At 34.5% G+C, this 22,703-nt stretch overlaps 1 protein-coding gene across 2 annotated transcripts in view; it reads right to left on the reverse strand.

Annotated features, from left to right (window-relative positions):
• Positions 1-2,962: 2,962 nt before the first annotated feature.
• The window catches only part of trpc4b (transient receptor potential cation channel, subfamily C, member 4b), a 154,678-nt gene continuing 134,937 nt past the window's right edge, over positions 2,963-22,703 (reverse strand). The window contains exons 11-12 of one of the 2 annotated variants that reach the window (XM_039745819.1): positions 7,043-7,106; positions 2,963-3,013 (exon numbers count right to left, since the gene is read on the reverse strand). In XM_039745819.1, coding sequence (XP_039601753.1) covers positions 2,973-3,013; positions 7,043-7,106 — 105 coding nt within the window. In that variant the 3' untranslated portion in view covers positions 2,963-2,972. Of the gene's footprint in view, positions 3,014-3,154; positions 7,107-22,703 lie in introns of those variants that run through there. The other variant, XM_039745818.1, reaches the window with a different exon arrangement.

Raw genomic sequence — 22,703 nt, forward strand, 5'->3', positions numbered from 1 at the left:
TGTATGATTTTCTGGTCATTTGAAATTTATAATTTTTTTTCTTGCAAAAACCCTTTGTTAGGGGTTTTGGGGTTTCCCTTTTAAATTTCCTTTTGAGGGATGGGTTAAATGACAGTTGAAGAAAAAAATTCTAAGTAGGCCGTTGGGTGGGTTTTTAACAGGGGGATTTTTGGGTTTTTAATATTTTAAAGGGTGCTTAAAAAGAATTTTTAATACCTTTTTGGGGGAAAAAACATTTTTTTAAAATTTGTCTTTTGGGGGTCTTTTTAAAATTTTTAAAAGCCCTTTCTTCAAAACCCCTTTTAAAGGGGGGCGTTTTAAAAAAATTTTTAAAAACCCAAAAAAAAAAATTTTTTTTAAAAAACCCCCCCCTTTTAAAACTTTCTTACCAGTTTGAAAGGGGTTTTTTATTTAAAAATTCCAAAAAATGAATTTACTCAATTTTTTTTTTCTTTGTAAAATTTAGGGGGTAAAAGTTTTTGAAATAAAAAAACTTAAAAACCCAAAAAACCCCAAAAAGAAATTAAATTTTTTACTGAGAATTTGGGGAAAGGGGCACGTTTTTAATTTTTTTTGGTTTAAAGGGAAAGAATGTTCTAAAGAAAGTTTTAAGAAACCCACCTATAAAATTGGGGTTAAATTTAAATTCCCTTTTCTTTTGTTGGTTGAGTCCTTTTTTTACATTACTTTAAAAAAAAAAAAAAAGAAGGGGGGAGGGAAAAGAGAAAGGGGTGAAAAGTTCCCGGGTTTAAAGTTCATTTAAGATTTTTGGGCCCGTTGGGTTTTGTTTTCCCCGGAAATACCTTTGGAAATTTACTAGTACAATTTTTGGGGGAAAAAATACAAGGTGGTAAATTTTTTAAAAAATTAATTTTTTAAAACACATATTTTTTAAAAATTGGAAAGAAATTTTAACTTTGTTTTTTTTTGTTTAAGGGGGCATTTTTTATCTTTTTAGGGTTTCGATTTCATTTTTTTGTTACTTTTAAATTTTGGTTACATTTCTGATGGTTTATTTTTAAAAAAAATTTTTTGGGAAAAAACCAAAAAGGGGAAATTTTAAGAGATCATTTAGCTAAGTAATTTTTGGGGTTTTTTTTGCCCAGCCCCAAAAAAAAGTTTGTTTGGGGGGGGCTGCGAAGTAAAATGGAAGTTTTGGGGAATCAAAACCGTTTAAATTTCTAAAAAGACTTTTTTTTTTTGGTTCTTTGGGGGTTTTTTTTATGATTTCTACTTTGTCCGGTTAAAAAACCCCAAAAAAATTTAAGGTTTTTTTTCTCTTTTTAGGGAGGTTGATTAATTTAAAAATACTTTTTCAAAAACCTGATCTTTCTTTTAAATTTTTCTTTTTTTTTAAAGTGTTTATGGTTTCTTTAATTTATAACATTTTTTTTAAAAAGAATGCTTTAAAAATTGGGTTTGGTTTCCTTCCTTCCCTTTCATTTTTGGGGTGTTTTTAATTGAACTTTACTGTACTCGAGTATTGAGAGAGTTTTTTGATTAAATATCCCTTGCAATACAATGAAGGCAATGTTTTACTATAAGCTACAGGTGTTTTTTTTTTGTCTTTTGTAGATTGTACTCTAAGGTGGGGTAAAAGTTCTCTTGAAATAAAGAAACTTATAACCTAAACCACACAAAACACCAACACTGAATTTAATTTTTATACTGTTTATGGAGATTTAAGGAAATAGTTAATCATCTTGTTGTTGTGATATTTTTCTTTCTTGATTTAGATTTAAGGTATAATGATCATGTCTCATCATTAAGAAATTGTTTTCTAGAGATAACACCGTCCGACGCTGACTAACGATGGTCAGATTAAATTGAAATTGCTGCACATTTACTTTGATGGGGTGTGAAAGACTTGTGAGTCCCTTTTATTGACGATTATCTCCTCTGACATTCCAAATCAAAGCCAAGAAAAGGAAGAAAGGTGAAAAGGAGTAATGGCACATAAGAGAAAGGGGCTGAAAGGTAAACCCCAGCAGGTTTATAATGTTGCAGTCAGTTGAACCTGGGCATTTCAGTGGAAAACATCAACTGTTCTAGTATGAGAACCGAGAGAGTTTGGATAAGTTGATAATATGGAAGGAAATCTTGTGAGTTTCATCGTATATACTTAAGTTCGAGAGACAGTTAAATGGAGCGTTTATGGTTCTCATTGCATATGCAGTTAGAAATCCTCAGTAATATGTCGCTGTTAAAAATAAAGCATTATCATCAATTAAAACCTAAAATATTAAATCCTTAAAAAACATGACTGTGATATTATAGTTTGGAAGCTGGAAAGTTACTTTTGGTAAGAGTTTAAAATTTTTAACAAAGTAAGTTGTAAAAAGGATTATAATTGATTGGATATATCTTAATTTTAAAAAAGTTTCAATAGAAGGATGAAAAGAGTATGAAGCAAACACTAAGACAGTTAGAAAATGTAATATTTAATTATGTGGACATAGTTATCAATTAGTTAATAGTGTGATTTTTTGTAAGTTTATTTGCTACTGTACTGTGAAATCCAATGATTGAATTATCTGTATGTTTTTCTTTTGCCACTGAGGCCTCCTGTGCTTCATTTTCTTTTGTTTGTTTAATGCGGCAGTATAGTAATGACTGCCATTTTATACATGATACAGCAATCAAAATAAAAGCATAAAAAATAGAACTTTTGCCATTTGTCAGTTTTGGAGAGGCTGATTTATCTGCATTCAGTTCAAGTGGATTTCGTTATGTAAATAATTAGAAAGCTCAGAGGTAATAATTATAACATTAACAGTAATAATAGCAATAATAACGGAATGTTATTGTCAAAAACCATAACTTTCAATTTAAGCAAGAGCAAATTAAATTTACGCGAAATCATATATGTTGTACTGTTCTCTATTAGGGCACAACATCCTGAAACTTTAAATGTTTTCCTTAAGTTTTCCACTTTACTATCACCCAACCCAGGGTTAATTCTTACCTTGTGGCTAATGCTGCTTGGATAGACTCTGGGGCTCGATGATCCTGACTGCAGATCCCAACAGTAAGAACATGTAAAAGGACAGTAATAGGTTTTTATTTATGGAGTAAATTTCTCTATTTTAATATCAAATTAACCAGTTATTATTAACTTAAAAAAAAAAAACAAAAAAAAACAGACTGGCACATGTACAATAATCAAGTTTAATAGGCAACAATTAAAAGCATTTCCTTTTGACCAAAATGAAACAATGCTTTAAATATAAACTTATTATAGATACGGAATTTCCATGTCCAAATGCTTAAACACTGTAGTTATTATTAAAATAGTGCTAAACTAAAGGAAAATTGTTAGATGCCATGCATATTTTATGTTGGGACATTGAACTTTGAATCCAATTAATATAATTTCTATGCAAGTTTTTCAGTTTTTTACTTTAAATTAACTCACGTTAGAAATACCTTAGTGGAGAAATAGAAAATTATACATATGTTATTGGTTTAACTACGTTGGAAAAGAGGCTTGTCAACATTTAAAAAAATTTTATTTCAGATAATGAAAGACTCACAAAAAAGCTTATAATAAAATCAATACTTGTCATATTTGCGTTCTCCTTTTTAAAAGAACAATAAACTATATGGTGATACATTAAATAGTTAAGAACTTGCAATAATAACACAAAACACATTGGTAGTGTTAAACTAATCTTGTTTAAACACCTGAGGCTACATTAAAACAAGAAAAATCAGTAAACCTATACAGTATAAAAATAAAACAAGCTTTTATATTTATTTATTTATTTCATAGAAATATGCAAATGTATTGTTTTATCAAAACAAGCACAATATAAAGCCTCTCATAGCTATAGTTACTTCTTTGCAAAAGAACTGTCAGTGAAAGAAATTTGGGGTACAAGCTAATGATCAGCCAGTACAGAGGCTAACACCCTGAAACAACAGATCCATGTTCTGAAAAATCTAAATCTTTAAAGGACATGCTTACATTGGTAAGGGACACTCCATGATTAGAAATAATCTAGAAAACAATTACATATACAGTACATTATAAGAAATATTTCAATTAATTAGTGTTTTAGACAGTTGTATTCCAGATGACATGACTATTTTTTATTTAGGGTAATTATATACAGTACATTAGCAACAGTCAATAGCACAAAATCAATCAAAACTATCCTGTATAAGGCTATGTATTCTCTTGAATATCTAAATCAAAAAGTACTTTTTATTTATTCTCTCGAGTATCTGAATCATAAAATAATTATTTGCAAGGTAAAAGTGACGACAATTTTAAAGTTAAATGCATGCTTCAAAATCCAGTTTACGGCTTTATGTTCAAGAGAACAGACCAATTAAATGAATTAATTTTAAATATTAAATGGAAACAATCTGTACTGGCTTCACTGTCATGAATTTCTTTAAACGTTTAATACTATATATGTGCCTCAGGCTACATTAATGTATTCATTTTGTGCTGCAAACAATGAACAGCTTTATTGGATTTGTTGCATATTATTAAACACAATGTCTCCCTTTTTGAAGAGATAATACACAAATGCACATACATTCAGTCACAGATATCCTCAATATTTTATATCCAAAAATCATCCGATTTCATTTTTGCCCCATGCCAGTTAAGTATTGTCAATTGGACAAGGCTAATCTAAGAGGCAATCAGGGAACACACATAGATTAATTTAAAACTTCCCTTTTGAAAATTTCAAAACATATCACGCCTGAGATTATTCCTGTCAGATATAAAATTGTCAGTTTTATTTATGTGTTTATTTTTGAACGTCTAATATGCAGTATATTTCTTATTATATTTTAACTTTTATTTGATCAAGCAATAAATTCTTGGAGGCAAGAAAAACCTGTTTTTTTCTCTTTCATAACAGTTCCCACTGGATTTGAATCTTCATTTTCAAAGGAACTATTTCAGGTTTATAAAAATTATTTGTGAAGTACAAAATATGCACCATATCAAATTTACATGCTTTAGATTATCTAGATAACCAAAGATCAAACTATCTAAATTTGGGCAAGTGAAATGATTTCTTTTTATCTTAATAGCTTATGATTTTTGCAGAACCATACCATACATGTACATTGTCAATAATCATAGCAATTTGTTGTATATCAGCATAAACATGTAAGAAAAGTATCTAATTTTCTTGCAAGTTATTTTATATCCTTAATTAAATTATTGTAAGCAGTTATTATGCAGGCACACTTCTTTTTGTTTAAACATTACATAAAGATTGTTATCTGTAATGATCAGCAACATACAGAGCCGATGCAGTATGAGTGACTCAAAACAGCAGAGGTGAGACTTGTGGAAACAAGTGGGTATTGAGGTAAATAGTCAAAATTTGAGCCAACTGTTAATATGGATAGCACTTAACATCAATTTTCCTTGTGCTTTCTTTCATATGACAGTATTAAGCAGAGGTAGCCATATTCTTATCTACCCTGGCTGCTCTGATCTGGGGTGAGTTACCTTTTCATGTCTGCCTCTAGTTTAAGATAAACACAAGTTTACGACTCAGTTTCATCGTTTCATATTAAAACCTGTAAATATTTCACATGCACTTTTTGAGCTGTTGCTGTTAATTATCACTTCTTTCAAAATTTCAGTGTCATTAAACGGTGTTATTTGTTCATTCACACACCCTTTTTTAATATTAGATTTTGGCTGAAGACCAAAAAAAATGCAGCAATTGAGAGAATCAGGACGGGGTACATACTTTTCTACAACAGTGTACTGTAGATGTACAGTAGAGGGGTGTTATGAATGGCTACTCATTTTTAAAATGAGTGACCCTACTTCCTTTTTAAAATGTGCAAAATAAAAAAATATAAAATTCCAAGACCTTTTTTAAAATTGAAGAAACATGGTTTGACTTTATATTCATGCTGTGTTTTTATGGCACAAAGACGATATCTATCTATCTGTAAAAAATCTGTAACATGATTAAAGTGGATTTTTATAAGGCCACTTTTCCTTCTGTTCAGTAATACACATTTTTTCTCTGACTGTTTAATAAAAACATTGCTAATACTTTTGCTTTTATTATTTATCAAATTTTCATTTTCATTCATCTAGGTATTTTAACTATCAAACTGCAGAGTACATATTCTTATAGCAGATAAAAATAACTTTTTATTAGCACACATGATTTGTCATTTTACAAAATCAACAGAGAACCATAGTATTTGTGGGAAAGTTTACTAAACAATTCCATTAGGAAACAAAAACTCAAATTTTGCATTGGCTCCTTTATTATAGTACTGTTTTGCAGTACAGTAGCAACCTATATGATATAGCAACAGATTTTAGATATCTGGTGGCAAATATCATTAATAGAGCTGAGGCTTGTTTAAACTATAAATTATATAAAAGAAACAGCTGTTTCATAATTTATAGCCACAAAGGATCTTAGTATATAGTGCATGTACAATAAATACAATCTCCATATACACAGGAGATATCATTGTCACAATTTACTATCACAGCCATACTTCTACAAAGACATGTCCTTTTCGTCTTCTGAGTGTGTCTTGATTTCTGTAGTTACCTTTGTGGAGAAACAGGGACTACCACCAGAAGATGGTTTGTGTTCATTAGCAGACCCTTGTAATTGTTTGTCTGATTCACAGCTTGTCGATGATTTGTCTGCTTCCACTGCATTTATATCAGAAAATGGTTCGTCAAGTTCATATTCACCAATTTCCTCAGAGACAGAATATATTCTGTTTGTGTACTGGTCTGTGCTACTTAATTTTGTCTGTCTTTGAAACAGCCCAAATTGTGAAATGTCTTTGTGAAAATCTCTTTTCTGTTGCTTTTCTTTTACCGTTTCTGAGACCAAAAGTGCAGAACCATTAACAATACCATTATAGGACTCTGGAACTTTAGATAAAGGCCTTTGCTGTAACAAGGATGTCACATTAAAAAGATGAAGTTTACACTTCGGTTTTTCTTCGCTCACAATCGGGTCATGCTTAAAAGGTTCATCAACATCACTCATGCTTGAAGCCCCAGAGCTAAATTTTGTACCTTTGTTTCCTTTTAATAGTCCAAGAACTTCATATCTGAAACTTGAAATGTCTTGTTTCAATTCCTAAAAAATTAAAATTAAAATAAAGTCAGGAAAGCAACCTGATTAAAATCTTTTGATATACTTTGCTAGAAAGTTGCAAGCAACCTTTTATTGAGCCATGCAACTTGAGAAGTAAAGACAAATGTATTGTTATTTAAGGACATACAACAGTATTGCAAGACAGTTCCAAAATAAACAACAGAAATCTGATTTATTATTTTCAAACTTGTAATAGTACTTCTATATGTATTATTTTTACCACGATTTTCTTTTATTAAAATAACATTTTTTTTAATTTATAGAGGCTCTCTTTGAACTGATTGAACGATTATAGAAGCATAACATTTCAAAGAATATGCTTCAAAATTTGCCTTAGAAAATTAAAACAATCTAGGCAAGTTTTGAAAGTCCCTAAAGTTTTACTGTATACCACAATACTTGCCAAGTTATTCCACATGTCAGTGATTCTCTGCATACAGAAAAAATTCCTAATGTTTGTGTAAAATTTACCCTTAAATTTCCAACTGTGTTCTCATATTCTTGATAAACTCATTTTAAAGTCACAGTCTCAATCCACTGGACTAATTCCCTTCATAATTTTATCCACTTAATCTTCTTTTGTTTAAACTGAAAAGGCTCACCTCTTTTAATCTTTCCTTATAATTCATCCCCTGTAGCCCTGGAATCAGCCTAGTTGCTGTTCTTTAGACTTTTTCCAGCACTGCCATATCCTTTTTGTAGCCTGGAGACCAAAACTGTACACAGTACTCAACATGAGGGATTGCCTGTGCATTATAAAGTGTGGCAGATTTCCGGGGTCATTACCTGGCCGGGATGTCTGGAGGGACCGGAAAATAACAATAATAGCTTCCGGGTCATGAGAGAGCAACTGCCCTGGACTAGTAAAGGACCACGGGAAAGGAGAAAAAGGGTTCTGGCCTGTTTGGACCCATGGCCACTGCCAGGGGGCGCCTCAAGCCTCATCAGACCTGGAGAACTGTCACTTCCACTACACCAGGCAAGATGGCGGATGAACCTGCCAGGGACGCCCGGAGTGCTTCCGGGGCAAATGGCAGCACTTCCACTACCCCAGGAAGTGCTGCCGGAAGATCGTTTCCAGCCACCTGGAATGCATCCGGGCGGGAATAAAAGTTGAGGAGCCAGAGTCGGGAATGAGAGTAGGACGAAGCTCCCAGGAGGAGAACAGAGGCGGCAAAGGACTGAGAGAAAGAGAAGGTTTATTCTGGGGATTATTGCTAAGTGCTTTGTGTCTTATTCAGGACTGGATCCTGTGTTTATTTGGAGAAAAATAAACGTGTGCTTTTATAAAGATTTGGTCTCCGACTGGTGCTGTCCGGGCAAATATCACAAAAGATTGAGTATTAGTCTGTAGATTCATTAATGTAACCAAAGGTAATAAGAACTATGCATCTGTAATGTTTAGCCATTTTTGTCAATTTTGCATTCTTTTAAACACTTTTAAGTTACACAAAATTAGATGCTTGTTCCAGACGATCTACAGACTTACATTGTGTATATTTTTGTTTCTGTCCACATCCTTGTCATTTTCACCATGCTGGTACACTGGCTTGTACTGCTGATTCCTGGATTCAGTGCCCTTTGATTGCATACTGCGCCTGGTAATTGTCTTGTAGAGGTTGCACATTCTTGTTCTTTCAGTATGAGTTTTGAAATATGTACCTTGATTTTCATCCCACTGGTAATTGTAAAGCATGAGTGCACCCTGTGATCTACTAGTACCTTGTCCAGGATTGGCACCTGCTTTGTACCTAATGTTGACAGGATAGGCTTTGGCCCTTTGATGATTATTTGGATTAATTTAATCTGAGAATGTTATATTATTATTTTACCCAACTAATTTGTCTTTAAAAGTTATGTCATAAATAACATCTAGGCATTTACTTTTACATGTACTTTCAAACATTAAGTCATCAGAATTGTTGAGAAATGTTACAAGGGTGTTGTACCATGTCATTTTGCTCATCTTCTCATTGATAAATAAATATATATATTTTATTAATTTTATTGGAATCCATACAAAGCAATCAAGTTAAGAACAGATCGATCCCCACCCCTGAGAGAGAGAGCAAGCCAAATGGCGTAAAATTTAAGGCTTGTAAACATACCTAAATTAATAAATTCTCTGTGCTTCTTGAACCTATTTTAAAATATTACTGATTAGATCCTGCCATGTTTTGACAAAAGTCTGTACGGATCCTCTAACTGAATATTTGATTTTTTCCAATTTCAAATAGTATAACACATCGGTTTCCCACTGACTTAAAAGAGGAGAGTTTGGGTTCTTCCAGTTTATCAGAATAAGTCTGCGTGCAAAAGTGTAGTGAATGCAATCACAATTTGTTTGTCTTTCTCCACTTTAAGCCCTCTGGAAGAACCCCAAACACAGCTGTTAATGGGTTAGGAGGGATTGTGAGTCCAATATAAATATAAAATATAAATATATTAAATATGAAGAAACTGGAATGATCAATCACTGACTTAAAATTTGCTAGTAAATATTCTGTAAATGCCTTACATTTTCTAAATAGACTTAATTACTTATGAGAAGCTTTATTTCATACTAGCATAAGAACATAGGACATTTGACAAATGAGAGGAGTCCATCAAGCTTGTTTGTCTAGCTAATAGGTAATCTGTCTGAATATCTTATCCAACACTTTGACTTTGAGTGAAGGACTTGTAGAACAATATTTTATTGTTTCTATTCAACCATCCTCCTTGAAAAACAGTATGAAGTTTCAGTTCTTTCACAAAAATGTCTTCTTGCTTTTCTGGATCACATCTGCATTTACCAAATACATGATTATTATCCTTTTTATTTATAAAATCAATGTCTTTTTGAATTTTGTTATTTTCAAATGCCAGAATTTTGGTAGGTGAGCATTTCTAATAGACAATAGTTTGATCAGTTAGTAACCCTTCTCATTTAGTCGAGTTAAGATAGTTTAATCAATCATAGAGCTCATTTAAAACAATGACTGTTGACTAAAGTGCAATCCAGTTTCCACAAACAGATCAAAAAACAGATAAGTTAGAAATTAAGAAGATAAAATGGAAAACGATTTGAAAGTAACCAAAGATGTTGCAGAAATAATATGAAGGGGTAGACTATTCCAAACCTTAGGGACAACTACTGCAAAGACATGATCGCCTCCAAGTTTAATTCTAGACCTCAACGTGAACAGCTACAGACCTAAATGATCACAAGGGAGAATAAGGGCAGTTAAATAAGAGGGAGCTAAACCATTCTGTAACAAAAAATAAAATTTAACACTCAGTCCTATATAAAACAGGAGGCCAGTTAGGAGAGGGTAGAACTGGTGCGATATGATCATGTTTTTATGAACCTATTAGGAGCCTGGCTGTAGCAATCTGGACTAACTGTAGACAAGGAAGGGACCTCTGGTTGATTTCATAATGGCTGGTTGACTACACTGTAAAATGAGTTGCAATGAATGCTATGAAGGCGCAATTGCATCATTTATTTTTTCAAAATCAGCTGCAAAAAGAAAAGGCTTTACTTATATAATCAGTCTTTAAAACTAGAGTTTGTTTGTCAAATTTGAGGGCACTGTCAAAAAATCAGAAAAAGAAAAAAAAATTGTGAAGGGTTTACAGTAGGTTGTCAGAGGGCCAAGGTTAAATTGCAGTTGCACAGGTAAGGTTAGAAGGTCCACACCATATAATCTCATGTCATTTAAATTGAGAAAATCTAGTGACATCAATGTTTTAATGTCTTTCAGATATTCCGGAAAGAGTTAGGAGAATTTGGCTTGCTGTGTTTCAGTAGAAGATATATCAGCGCCTGGGTAGCAAGGAAATGATCCATTGATGTAATCTCAAAAAAAATAAAAAAAAAAAAATAAGCCCAAGTATAGATTCATAGGGAACCCACACAGGTGAGAGGAACCAAGGAGAAGTAGAAGTCACCCAGGCTGACTGATTGACTTCTGCCTGTTAGGTACGACCTGAATGATTTCAAAGCAGCACCTTGGATGCCCACGTACTGCTCAAGACTGGCGAAGATGTCATGGTGAGCTGTATCAAATGCTTCAGTTAGATCTAAAAATAACAAGACACTAGGCTCCCTGTGCTTAAAAGTGCAGACTCTGTGCTCTGGTGCGCCTCAGAACCAGACTGATATATTTTATACTTTATATACACAAAGTATTTCATAAATCTGCTGAATTCACAGCTTGGGGGTGGGACTGAACCGATATTAAGACCATTTTTAATAATGTCCAAAACACTAGGCCCAACCACAACACAAATATCTTTAGGAAGACAAGAGGCAATAATATTTAGCAAACAGGTTGTGGGTTTAAGGTGAATACTACTTAAATAAAGAGAGAGATACAGGCTCAAACTGATGAAAAACAGCTGAGCCTGTAGGAAAGACAAAAGGGTCATCAACAGAGGGTGTAATGTGGGATCTAATTTTCAAACAAAAAAATTCCAAGAAAATCGTTGCATACTGTTCATTGACATGTTCAGGACATTTAGGATCAGATGGATTAAGGATAGTGTTTATAGTGTTAAAATAACATTCTAAGTCTAAGACAGTTATTCATAATGACATCTGAAAAATACTTTGTTCTAGCAAATTTGACACCTTTCTGGTAATTTTACAAACTGTGCAATAAAATATCAAAAGACACCTGAACCTTGTCTCTTTTTCCACTTACTCTCTACTCGCCAAATGCCTGCCTGAGAGTCCTTGACCTTAAACAGAGCAACAGAGCCTAAAACGTTAGAACAAGCAGCAATAAACAAAGTAAATAGACCATCAGTGCTCAGCTGAAGTGGAGCTGGAGATCACACAACATCCATAAAAACTGTGGAGAACTGGGCGGCAATAGTGGAGTTTATAGTGCGAGAGCACAAATACTGACCATCTGGAAGGATAAGGATGCCATGGTTATTACAGGCATATGATTAGAAAGGCAAGCATCACAAAACGATAAACCAATGCACACATTTCAAACAGCTGTATTTGAAAGCTGCATAACTGTCAAAAGACACTTCACACAAAGCTACAATATTATGAACTGTAATATTTAATTTAAACTCTTATTTTTAGTTAGCATACATTCATAGTACTGTCATGAATTGTTGTCCCATATTAAACGCTTACTAACAAGGATTTGCTTTAACAAGTTTTTTTTTTTTTTAATTCAGCTTGTATAAGTAAGGGATTCTTTTTCATAGTATAAGACGAGGTTTTCACTCAAAGCTGCTTGGTTAGAGTAACAACATTGAATACAATTAGTCATGCTTTTCTTACATTGAACAAAAGTCACAGACACACAAATTACCCAGAAACTAAAAAATGACTTTGAACACAATAAAAACAGCCAGGTTAATGACATTGGTTTGTCTGTCTTATTATTAAGTCTGTGTGTAAATGTAAACTGTTAACCAGTTTATATCATCCTTGTGTAAATCAATAAATTGTATTACTTAAAATTAAAATGGTTCATTTACTGTAATTTACTGTGACCAGCACAGAAATCCAAGGAAAGTATTGTAGGCGTCTTACCAAAAGTTTGCATAAAGTATTTACTAAATGTAACCAAATATTAACAGAATAAATATCTCTACATTAGGTCTCTAATGTGGGGTATCATTTTAACTTGCACTGGCTTTCCATATCTCTGGTGCTGATTAAATAAAATAGTTTTGCCTTATCATCCATCCATCCATTATCCAACCTGCTATATCCTAACACAGGGTCACGGGGGTCTGCTGGAGCCAATCCCAGCCAACACAGGGCGCAAGGCAGGAAACAAACCCCGGGCAGAGCGCCAGCCCACCGCAGGGCACGCGCGCACACACACACACACACACACACACACACATACCAAGCACACACTAGGGACAATTTAGAAACGCCAATGCACCTAACTTGCATATCTTTGGACTGTGGGAGGAAACAGGGGTACCCGGAAGAAACCCACGCAAACACGGGGAGAACATGCAAACTCCACGCAGGGAGGACCCAGGAAGCGAACTCAGGTCTCCTAACTGCGAGGCAGCAGCGCTACCCACTCTGCCACCATGCCGCCCCTTGCCTTATCAGAATTAAAAAAAAAAAAAAGTACAATTTCAAGGTTTTTTGAGTTTTTATTCAAGTTGAAGAACTCAACAAGGACAGTTTTACTTTTTCCAGTGAAAATCACACATGTAAGGTGACACATGTGGAACATATCAGAGAAAACAAGTACTGCAAGATTTACTGATACAGTCAAAATATCCTTGCCCATCTGTAGCACAATATATATTTCATTTTTGAAATTATAATTTAATGTTATTTTTAATCTTTATTTAACAAAGAATGGAAAAGGTTAGCCCTTCAGATGTTTTACATCATACAACGAACAGGGAAACATGATGCCTGTAGGTACAAAGGAGTTTTTAACTATTACAATGAAAATCTTGCAGAACACTCTTAAGACTAAGCAACTCATGCAGTAACATTAATTTCAACTCATGCAGTTGCAGAATACATAACCATGCTATGTCACAATCATAATGTGAAAGGGCTACTGCTGTTATGATGTAGCAGAGCTGAAGTATAGAAAAAATTATTTTAGATTTGCAAGGTTATTTTTTTTATGTGCAAAATAGCTAAAAAAAATATTAATCACAAAATTAAAAGTAAAGTCAAAGTCTGGAATAACCAAGCTCAAGATCACTATATATTTAAAATCGTACACTGATCTTTCTCTAACCTCAAGTAGGAGCTACCCCATTCTTTATCAATCCCCCAATTAAAAAGAAGCCAACTTAAAAACCATGTCCATGGCTTAATTTTGTAAAATTTGTATTTTTGTGTGTTTTAAAAAAATTATTTTCCATTTTCTTTTAAATAGTTTCCCTCAAAACAGGCCAAAGCTCAGTTTACACTAAATAAAGACCTGACATCACACTTAGCTATATGTCTGCTTAAATACAAAGTGTGCTCTGTGGAGGCCACCACAAATAAACAAAAATGTATGAAAATGATTAAGAGTGGGATAAAAATAGCAACAACAACAAAAGATTGTAGAGATAACTGCATTATTCATAGTGTTCCTTCTTTCTCAAATGAGCTTTAGTAAAAGCCAGAAAAGGCACTGACCCAGATCATGCACTTCCCAGCTAGTCTGGTCAAGCTGGGATGATAAATAAGAATGACAGCAGCAGTAAATATGTAAATAAGAAAATGGGGAGGAAGAGACTATAACAACAAATCTTATATTAAGAGGAGAAGACAAAATCATGATCAGAAATAGAAAATATGGGGGAAAATAACTATCGGTATATATATTTTTCATTTTTTATACATGCCTGTTAATAAAAGCGCTGTATATAGTGCAAAAAGTATAAAGAAATAAAACATATGTAAATAGAAAAATAATGTGAAAAGGTGTGTGCTGATCCAGCATATTACCAAAAAATAAGTTCAAAAAGGAATAGTAAAACTGTAGTAATTTTCATCCACAGGTAGTGGACACCACACTGAAGTATATCCAGAACATGTCCAGATGGCTTTGTCTGAGGTGTATATCTGGGCAGCGTGTAGAAGAGAGCAATTCAATAATAGTGCTGGCCAAAATGTTTCAAGATGCAGGGTCTCTTCATCAGATGAGATGGTCTCATTAGCTTCGTAGCTGAAAGCCAATTAGAAGAAAGGCAAGTATAGATTTTGTTAACTTCTGCTCATCTGATTTAAAGAACCACAAAATCTGGATGGCAGTATCAGTCTTCTTGATAAGTGCTGACAAACTGTCCATCTGAATGTGACTCTGCAGTAAGGCATATTAAACTAGTTTGCCCAAACCTGCTGTGAGTAGGTTATGTTTCTCTTTTGTAGTAACCACCATAGTTTTAGTACTGGAACACTGTGTTAAATGCAGTAGGAGATTTTGGTCAAGTAAGGAATACAGTTAAAGAGTTTTTGCAAGAAAAAAGGAATTGCTTGGATCACTTTAGGGAAGATATTTATCTCTACAAAGGCTCTACTGAACCCTTCATTAGCTATTTTTGCAACCAGTCTCAAAAACGACAGTAATACAAATAATACATTTAACAATATATAGTAACTTTCCTCATTATTGTGTTACAAATATATTCAACAGGATACAAAAGAATAAAAGCACAAATGAATCTCAATAAAAAAACACTAGAAAGAAATTGGTATTGAAAGAATAAACATCAAGTAAAAGAGAAGCACAAACTGAATTTGGATTTGCTGGTTATCCACTATTTTATGTTTTGTTTCTTGTTTTTTCTCTGTGTGTTTTGAGATTTGGTTACTTTGGATTGCATTGTTGGCAATTCATTTTTGCTCTTGTTTAAACATTCTTTGTTATTTCTCATTTTTTATTTTAATAAATCTTTCATTTACAAAGATTCAATGTTTTGATTCCTAAATACAAGGCAGGCTTTAACTGGTTCTTCCTTTTGTGGGGTATTTTTAAGATTTTGAGACTTTTAATAGAATGTTTGTACTTTTAAACCAATTTCTCGTTTTGGGTCCTAGTCAGGCCGAATTGAGGCTGTTTTGGACAAGAATGGAGGATTCTGGCCTGCTTTGGTGGTTCATTTGAAGGTCTCATAACATTCTATAGCTCACCTGGGACTCCAGTCACAACAATCCTTGCATTATATGCTGTTTTAGTCCATTATGTACACGTGTGGGCAAAGAAATTTGAGACTAAACATAGTTTGTTTAAAATTTCATTCATAATATGCACAACTTCAGCATTCTTTTTAGTATATTAATTATAAAACGTCAGCTCATGACTGCGTATCATTTGGATTCACCAAGGCTTTATAAAGCTGCAGGGCAAGGTGAAAGAGTACAAATGGTGCAAATGTGTTTACTTGAATCAAACTTGAATACAGGAACTCAGAAAAAGTATCTGGATAAAAGTGCTATATCATGTGTACACACCATAGGACATGTAACAAACAAAAAATATTATTGTGGCAAGAGGATTTTTCTGATACCTATTTTGGAAGAATATTGAATATTACTATTGCGGGAAGTAAGATGTTCATTATTATTGAGGAATATGACATGACATGACTTGACAATCTTAGAGCATGTGTAATGGTTGAAAAGGCTTGCTTGGATATTATTGATTACTTCCTTTTGATATTTCAGAGGAATGAAAAGAAGACAGTGACAAGGAAATTAAAAGAAAAAAGGTGTAATCAGAAAACAGGTAAGGGTCAGAATAGCAAACATAGTGGAATCATTCATCAAGACCAAATTACAAAACAAGAAAAATAAAAAAAAAATAACACAGATTCCTAAAACTAATGTCTTTTTGGAAACATTCTTCTAGCTTCTACTAACACTAATTAGAAAACGTTTTGAGAGGTTTGAGAAATGGATGCAGTACATAGACTCCCTACCATGCACAATACTGTAACTGTATGGCATGATATTTTATATGCAAGTTTGAGATGACTCAAAGTGTCACATGGCCAGCATGTTTTACTGATTGCACTGAGCAGCAGCAGTTGTTTTTATAATTGGAATCAGGAAAGCAAAGAGAGCAAAGTTAGGAAAAATATGGAAAAGTTGAACCCAGGACAGCAGAAATCAAAAATCACTGACTGAATGGAGCGAGAACATTAAAAGCTAAAATAATTCATATAACTGTGCCAAAATGAGAGATGCAAATCGTAGTCAGGGAAAGAAAAGATTTCAAAATCAAAATAAACCCATTTAATGAAGAGTCAAATAAAACTTTTTTTTAAATTGAATCTACCAATTTGGTAAAACAGTAAGTGCTGACATTTATGCCTTTGAATCTTATGATATCACATGCAGCACACTTCTCATAGACCATACCTAATAACAACATAGCTGGTACAGCGCATTGCTGCACCCACCACACAACAAAACAGCTTGTGATCCTGGTTGGCAACCCCCAGGCAGACACGCGGTCCAGTCCCACCCCAGAAATGATCATCTACCTGCTGCAGCCAGGTGTTATGTAGCTACTCAGGTCCTCAACAATGAGGATTCTGGGAATCACACCACATGGCCATATATAACTTAACTGACGGTCCCTCACAATTCAGGTAATGTGCTTCATTCGGGATTCCATAAACAACCGCTCCTTAGACAAAAAGTCAAACAAGCATTACCACAGATTTTCTCAGATTTATACTTTAGCCTGTGCTTCTCTGGTAAATACTATTATGTTCATCTTATAGCATTATTCCACATACTGTACTTTCTTGAACTAAAAACTCCAAGAACATAATTTTGTATTTGTTTTGGAGACTCTCTGGGTCACTCTCAGCACTCACCTATGCACAACCTTCCTTTTTCTGCTGGACCACTCTGCCTAACAGACCCAAAGTTTTCTCTCTCTCAGAATTGCTGTTTCCGAAGTAAGGATTACATTTTCATTATGCTGAAATACTTCTCTATATTAAGCACTCTGCCAAATGCAAATGATCAGACTGGAATAATCCAAAAATCTGTGGCATTCAAAGCATATTTGCAAGAGATCGTGATATCAACAGGGTATGCTTGGGAGCTTAATTGTAAACTTTGCAATCCCGCTCAGGATTTATGATCACAAGAATGTCAATGTACCAAATCTGCTTTATATTAAAATAAACTCTGGTGATGGATCTGTGAAAACAACGTTTCTGTATTTAACAATGAGGTGCTTCACATTCAGCTTATCATTGCTAAAACACTAAAATGATCTTACTCATTGTGGACTACAATCTCCATATTTTACAACAAAGTAAAAAAAAGTATGTAAACATTAGGAGTTTGCAGTGCTAAATGAGGCGAGTCCTGTAGTCCTTGTGAATTTCCCCTTGGGATTAATAAAGTATCTATCTATCTATCTAGATGTGTTTACTATGCAGCAGTGCACAATTCCGGTCAGGGTGGTGGCATGATGCTTGGATGGCCTATAACTAGCATTTAATCCTATTGAACCTAGACATTGATACTCATGATGAAGGGTGGACTAATAAATGAAGACACATAAACATCACAGGTTTGTGCAAACAGTGCTTAGTTACATGATCAGTAATTCTACACTGCAAATAGCAGCAATGTAATTTTCAAGACATAATCATCAAAAACCAGCAATAAACAAATAAAGGATTAAAATCAGAAGGATAAAAAATGGAGTGTCTCTCTCTCTCTCTCGTTTAAGCTGCAGAGCCACCCACTCACTCATAAGTTAGACTCCGCCAGGAGCTGAGACACTAGCAAGCATGGTCAACCATTTAAAGAAGCTTGCACCTCAGCTACATCAACCAATTACCACTAGGGTGTCTCAAGCCTGGCTACACCATCCCACCACCTTCTTTCACAAGTGTCCGCAGGATGATCTTCAGTACCCTTTGGTTGCTCCTGCTCTTGAATGCTCAGCTACCCTATGATCGTCATTTACTAGCTTCACACAGGGCCAACTGCTAAACACTATGCCCATTTGCCCAGTCTCAAACCTTCTGATATTTTTTGTCTCCTTTCTAATCTCCCCTCAGACCTGCTCAGGCTTCCCTTTATAGTTCTGTGAGAGTGACGTCCCAATTAGGAACCGCAGAGTGATGATGTGGAATGAACTCTGCAACTGCACACAACCACAGATCATCATAAACCCCTAATGTACAGTACCATTGGCAATCTTGGCTGAAAAGTTTAATCTGAACTGAACATCAAATTGACAACCTTTGAAGGGGTGATGTTCTTACATTATTTGGCTCTAAAACTGCTAACAAAAATCTGGTCTCATCCTGTTCATTGTTATTTATAAATGTGGGTGATTTGTAACGTTTAATTTCTATTTATACTTGTACGTGTGCACAAGTTGCTTTATTTGTTCATAGCTTTATTTTTATTCCTGTATATTGTTTCTTCTTCTAATTCGGAACTTTGACGTTAATGTATCTAGCTATTGTTTGGTGTTTCATATTAGTTTGTATCCTGTGTTATTTATTTGATATTTGCTTTAATTCCTAATGTATTCCTTTGAACACCATGAAGCACTTTTATCAAGATCAATAACGTATATTAAAAAGCACAGCAGCACCATAACTGATCTCTGAGGAACATCGCTTTTAATATTATGCAATTCTGAAAACATTCTTCACCCAATAACCTTTTGCTGTTCTGGGTTTAAGTCAACATTGCATGTTTTTTATTTTGATCAAAAGCATCTCAAGGTACCTTATTACAAGGTTTCTGAAAATCTAGATGGATATTATCACATCTGACTATTTGATTATATACAGCATATTAGTGAAACACAATCTAAACCTACACTATATTACCAAAAGTATTGGGACGCTTGCCTATACAAGCACATGAACTTTAATGACATCCAATTCTTAATACATAGGCATTAATATGGAGTTGGCCCACCCTATGCAGCTGTAACAGCTTCGACTCTTTTGGGAAAGCTTTTTACAAGGTCTGCCTTGTGTTTATGGGAATTTTTGACCATTGTTCCAGGTAATCATTTATGAGGTCAGGCACTGATGTTGGATGAGAAGGCATGGCTCGCAGTCTCCACTGTAATTGATCCAAAAGATCTTCTATCGGGTTGAGGTCAGGGCTTTGTGCAGGCCAGTTAAGTTCCTCCACACCAAACTCACTCATCCATTTCTTTGTAGACCTTGCTTTGTGCACTAGTGCGCAGTCATTTTGGAACAGGTACAGGCCATCCCCAAACTGTTCCCACAAAGTTGGAAGCATGAAATTGTCCAAAATGGCTTTGTATGATGAAGCATTACAAGTTCCTTTCATTGTAACTAAGTGGCCAAGCCCAACCCCTGAAAAACAACCCCACACCATAATCCCCCCTCCACCAAACTTTGCACTTGGCACAATGCAGTCAGGTAAGTACCATTCTCCTGGAAACTTCCAAACCCAGATTCGTCCATCGGATTGCTAGACAGAGAAGCATGATTCATCATTCCAGAGGACACATCTCCACTGCTCTAGAGTCCAGTGGCAGTGTGCTTTAAACCACTGCATCTGACACTTTGCATTGCACTTGGTGATGTAAGGCTTGGATGCAGCTACTCAGCCATGGCAACCCTTTCCATGAAGCTGTTTAAGCACTGTTCTTGAGTTTTTGGAGGACTTCTGCACACTGTGCGTTTCAGAATGCGTTGTCCCCACTCTGAGTTTACGCGGCCTACAACTTCGTGGCTAAGTTGCTGTTGTTCCCAATTTCTTCCACTAACCACTATACCACTAACAGCTGACCGTGGAATATTTAAAAGCAAGGAAATTTCACAAATGGACTTATTGCACAGGTGACATCCTACACTCTTGAATTCACTGAGCTCCTGAGAGCGACCCATTCTTTCACAAATGTTTGTAGAAGCAGTCTGTATGCCTAGATGCTTGATTTTATACACCTGTGGCCATGGTAGTGATTGAAACACCTGAATTCAATGATTTGGAGGGGTGTCCCAATACTTTTGGCAATATAGTGTATGTTGATTGTTCACCAATACACATCTTGCAACTGAAAGGACTGCCGCACCTTCTTTTCATTATTCTTTTACATATGCATTAATTACCCTTTGTTTTGCTAAATACTGAAAAAAATCAAAACTTTGTAAGTCACAGTGTCAAGCTAATGCAATTTCTAATAAAGTATAAATGTTTTAAAAAGTACTTTTCTCATAAACTTTTGAATTTTAACAGCTAAGACTAAACATACCTTCCATAACACTGTGACATCATCTTCCAAAAACATTACCCTTTGTGCATTTTATGTAAGCTTTGGTTTCATTTTTGAATTTTGTTTTCATTCTGTCTTGAAAATTAAGCATCATGCATTGGTGTCATTGTCATCATGAGCAGTGAGCTGGTTTACCACCACAGACGTGGTGTGCATGCGCTAGGACCAGTACATGTATGCTTGGTCACAACTTGCAGACAACACAAAGTCAGACTGGTACTTTAAAAAAAAAAACAAGATGAAGAGCAAGAAGCATCTTTTTTTAATTCTGAGGTAATACATTTTGCTTTGGTTGTCTCTATGGAGGACTGTTCAACACAAAAAGCCAGGCAGCTTTCTTCCATCGGTTTTGTTTTTGTGCACTGCCCATGTCTTACAGAATGATTGTTGTTTGGCTCCATGCTTAGTAACATGTTGTCTTTCGTCATATTTCCCAGCTGTTTTGTGTCTTTGTTACTGGAAATGATTTACATGTTGCAAAACAGTGTCCATCTGAAAGTATTCATTTGCAGAGCTGGTGTTCAGCTCATTGAATCAGTGAAACAGTTTATCAAGAGCTGTTTTGTTTCTTTCTAGCAAGACTGCAAAGGTTTTCTGCTTTCTCTGCTGAGTCAGTTTTTCAAAGCAGCCACAGAATACAAATCAATCAAAACTTTTCATCTTTGTTTTCTTTGGGTGTCTGGTAACCTTTAGGCAACCAGCAGCTGAATTATAATGTGTATCTGGATGGAAGGCCAATCAACCAATACAACCAAAACAGGTAATTCAGGTCCTTGTTTTTATTGTTGTGTAGCCAGATGATCCTCACATATCATGATGAATATTGATCCACAAAGTCTGTTGCACTCTTCAGGAGTCTATAAGGAAAATTGGAATTCCTGGCATAGATTCTATTTTTCTAGATCAAAATTCCAATTTTCACATGGATTCAGTTGGTCTAATTTCTTGCATTTGCTCATTGTTTCTACCCTTGCCTTTTCTGACAGTGATTTTATGCTGTATGTCATTCATTATTTTATTTACTTTAATTCTGCATTGCTATGCTAGCAGTTGTTCCTTATTATTGGGATTCCTGGTTTTCCATATATTAAAGACTTTGGATATGACCAGTGTCCATGTGGTTATGGTTAAATAGTCTTGGTGTCCATTTTTCACCTATTAAAAAGTAGGCCAGTGGCAATAGTGTTATGTAATTTGATCATTTTACAGTTGCTAGTGCCATTTTTAAGAAAAAATTATAATATTTTTTAAGCACATATGAAATGTGTACCATTGCATTTTTACATGTTTATTCTTCTGTATTTTAATGAGATTTGTTTGTGGTAAAATTTATTTAAACTTTTTACAGCTGTTTAGGATTAGTGTTTAGGTTTATCTTGTTAGAAACTTATGTTAGGAAGATAGTCTCATCTTTTGGGATAGGGGCATATCAGTGGTATAAATCCTTGCAGATTCAGCATTTACTGTACCTCCATTTTCACACTAGCATTTAGCCTGTTAAGATTTTCTAGAAACACATAGTGCTCCTTTTCTTTTAGTCTTCCTTTTGATGCCTAAGTTTAGCCAGATATTTTCTGGCACCAGGAAATATGTTTTTTATTTATACTGTTTGTGACAATTAATGATTTGTTCTCTTTAATTAAATATAATATTGACTCAGGTGCTGCCGAGAGTGGCAGCCTCTCCAGCAGCTCCGTGTACGACTTTCTTTTTCTTTCTTTTGTGAATTTCCTCTTGGGATGAATAAAATATCTATCTATCTAATATTAATTTGTTTTGGAAGATATTAGTAACTCCTTTCTAACTATGATATCTACTGTTTAGGCAGCTAAATATGTCCACATAAAAA

This window comes from Polypterus senegalus, chromosome 2, assembly GCF_016835505.1.
Source record: "Polypterus senegalus isolate Bchr_013 chromosome 2, ASM1683550v1, whole genome shotgun sequence".
NCBI lineage: Eukaryota > Metazoa > Chordata > Cladistia > Polypteriformes > Polypteridae > Polypterus > Polypterus senegalus.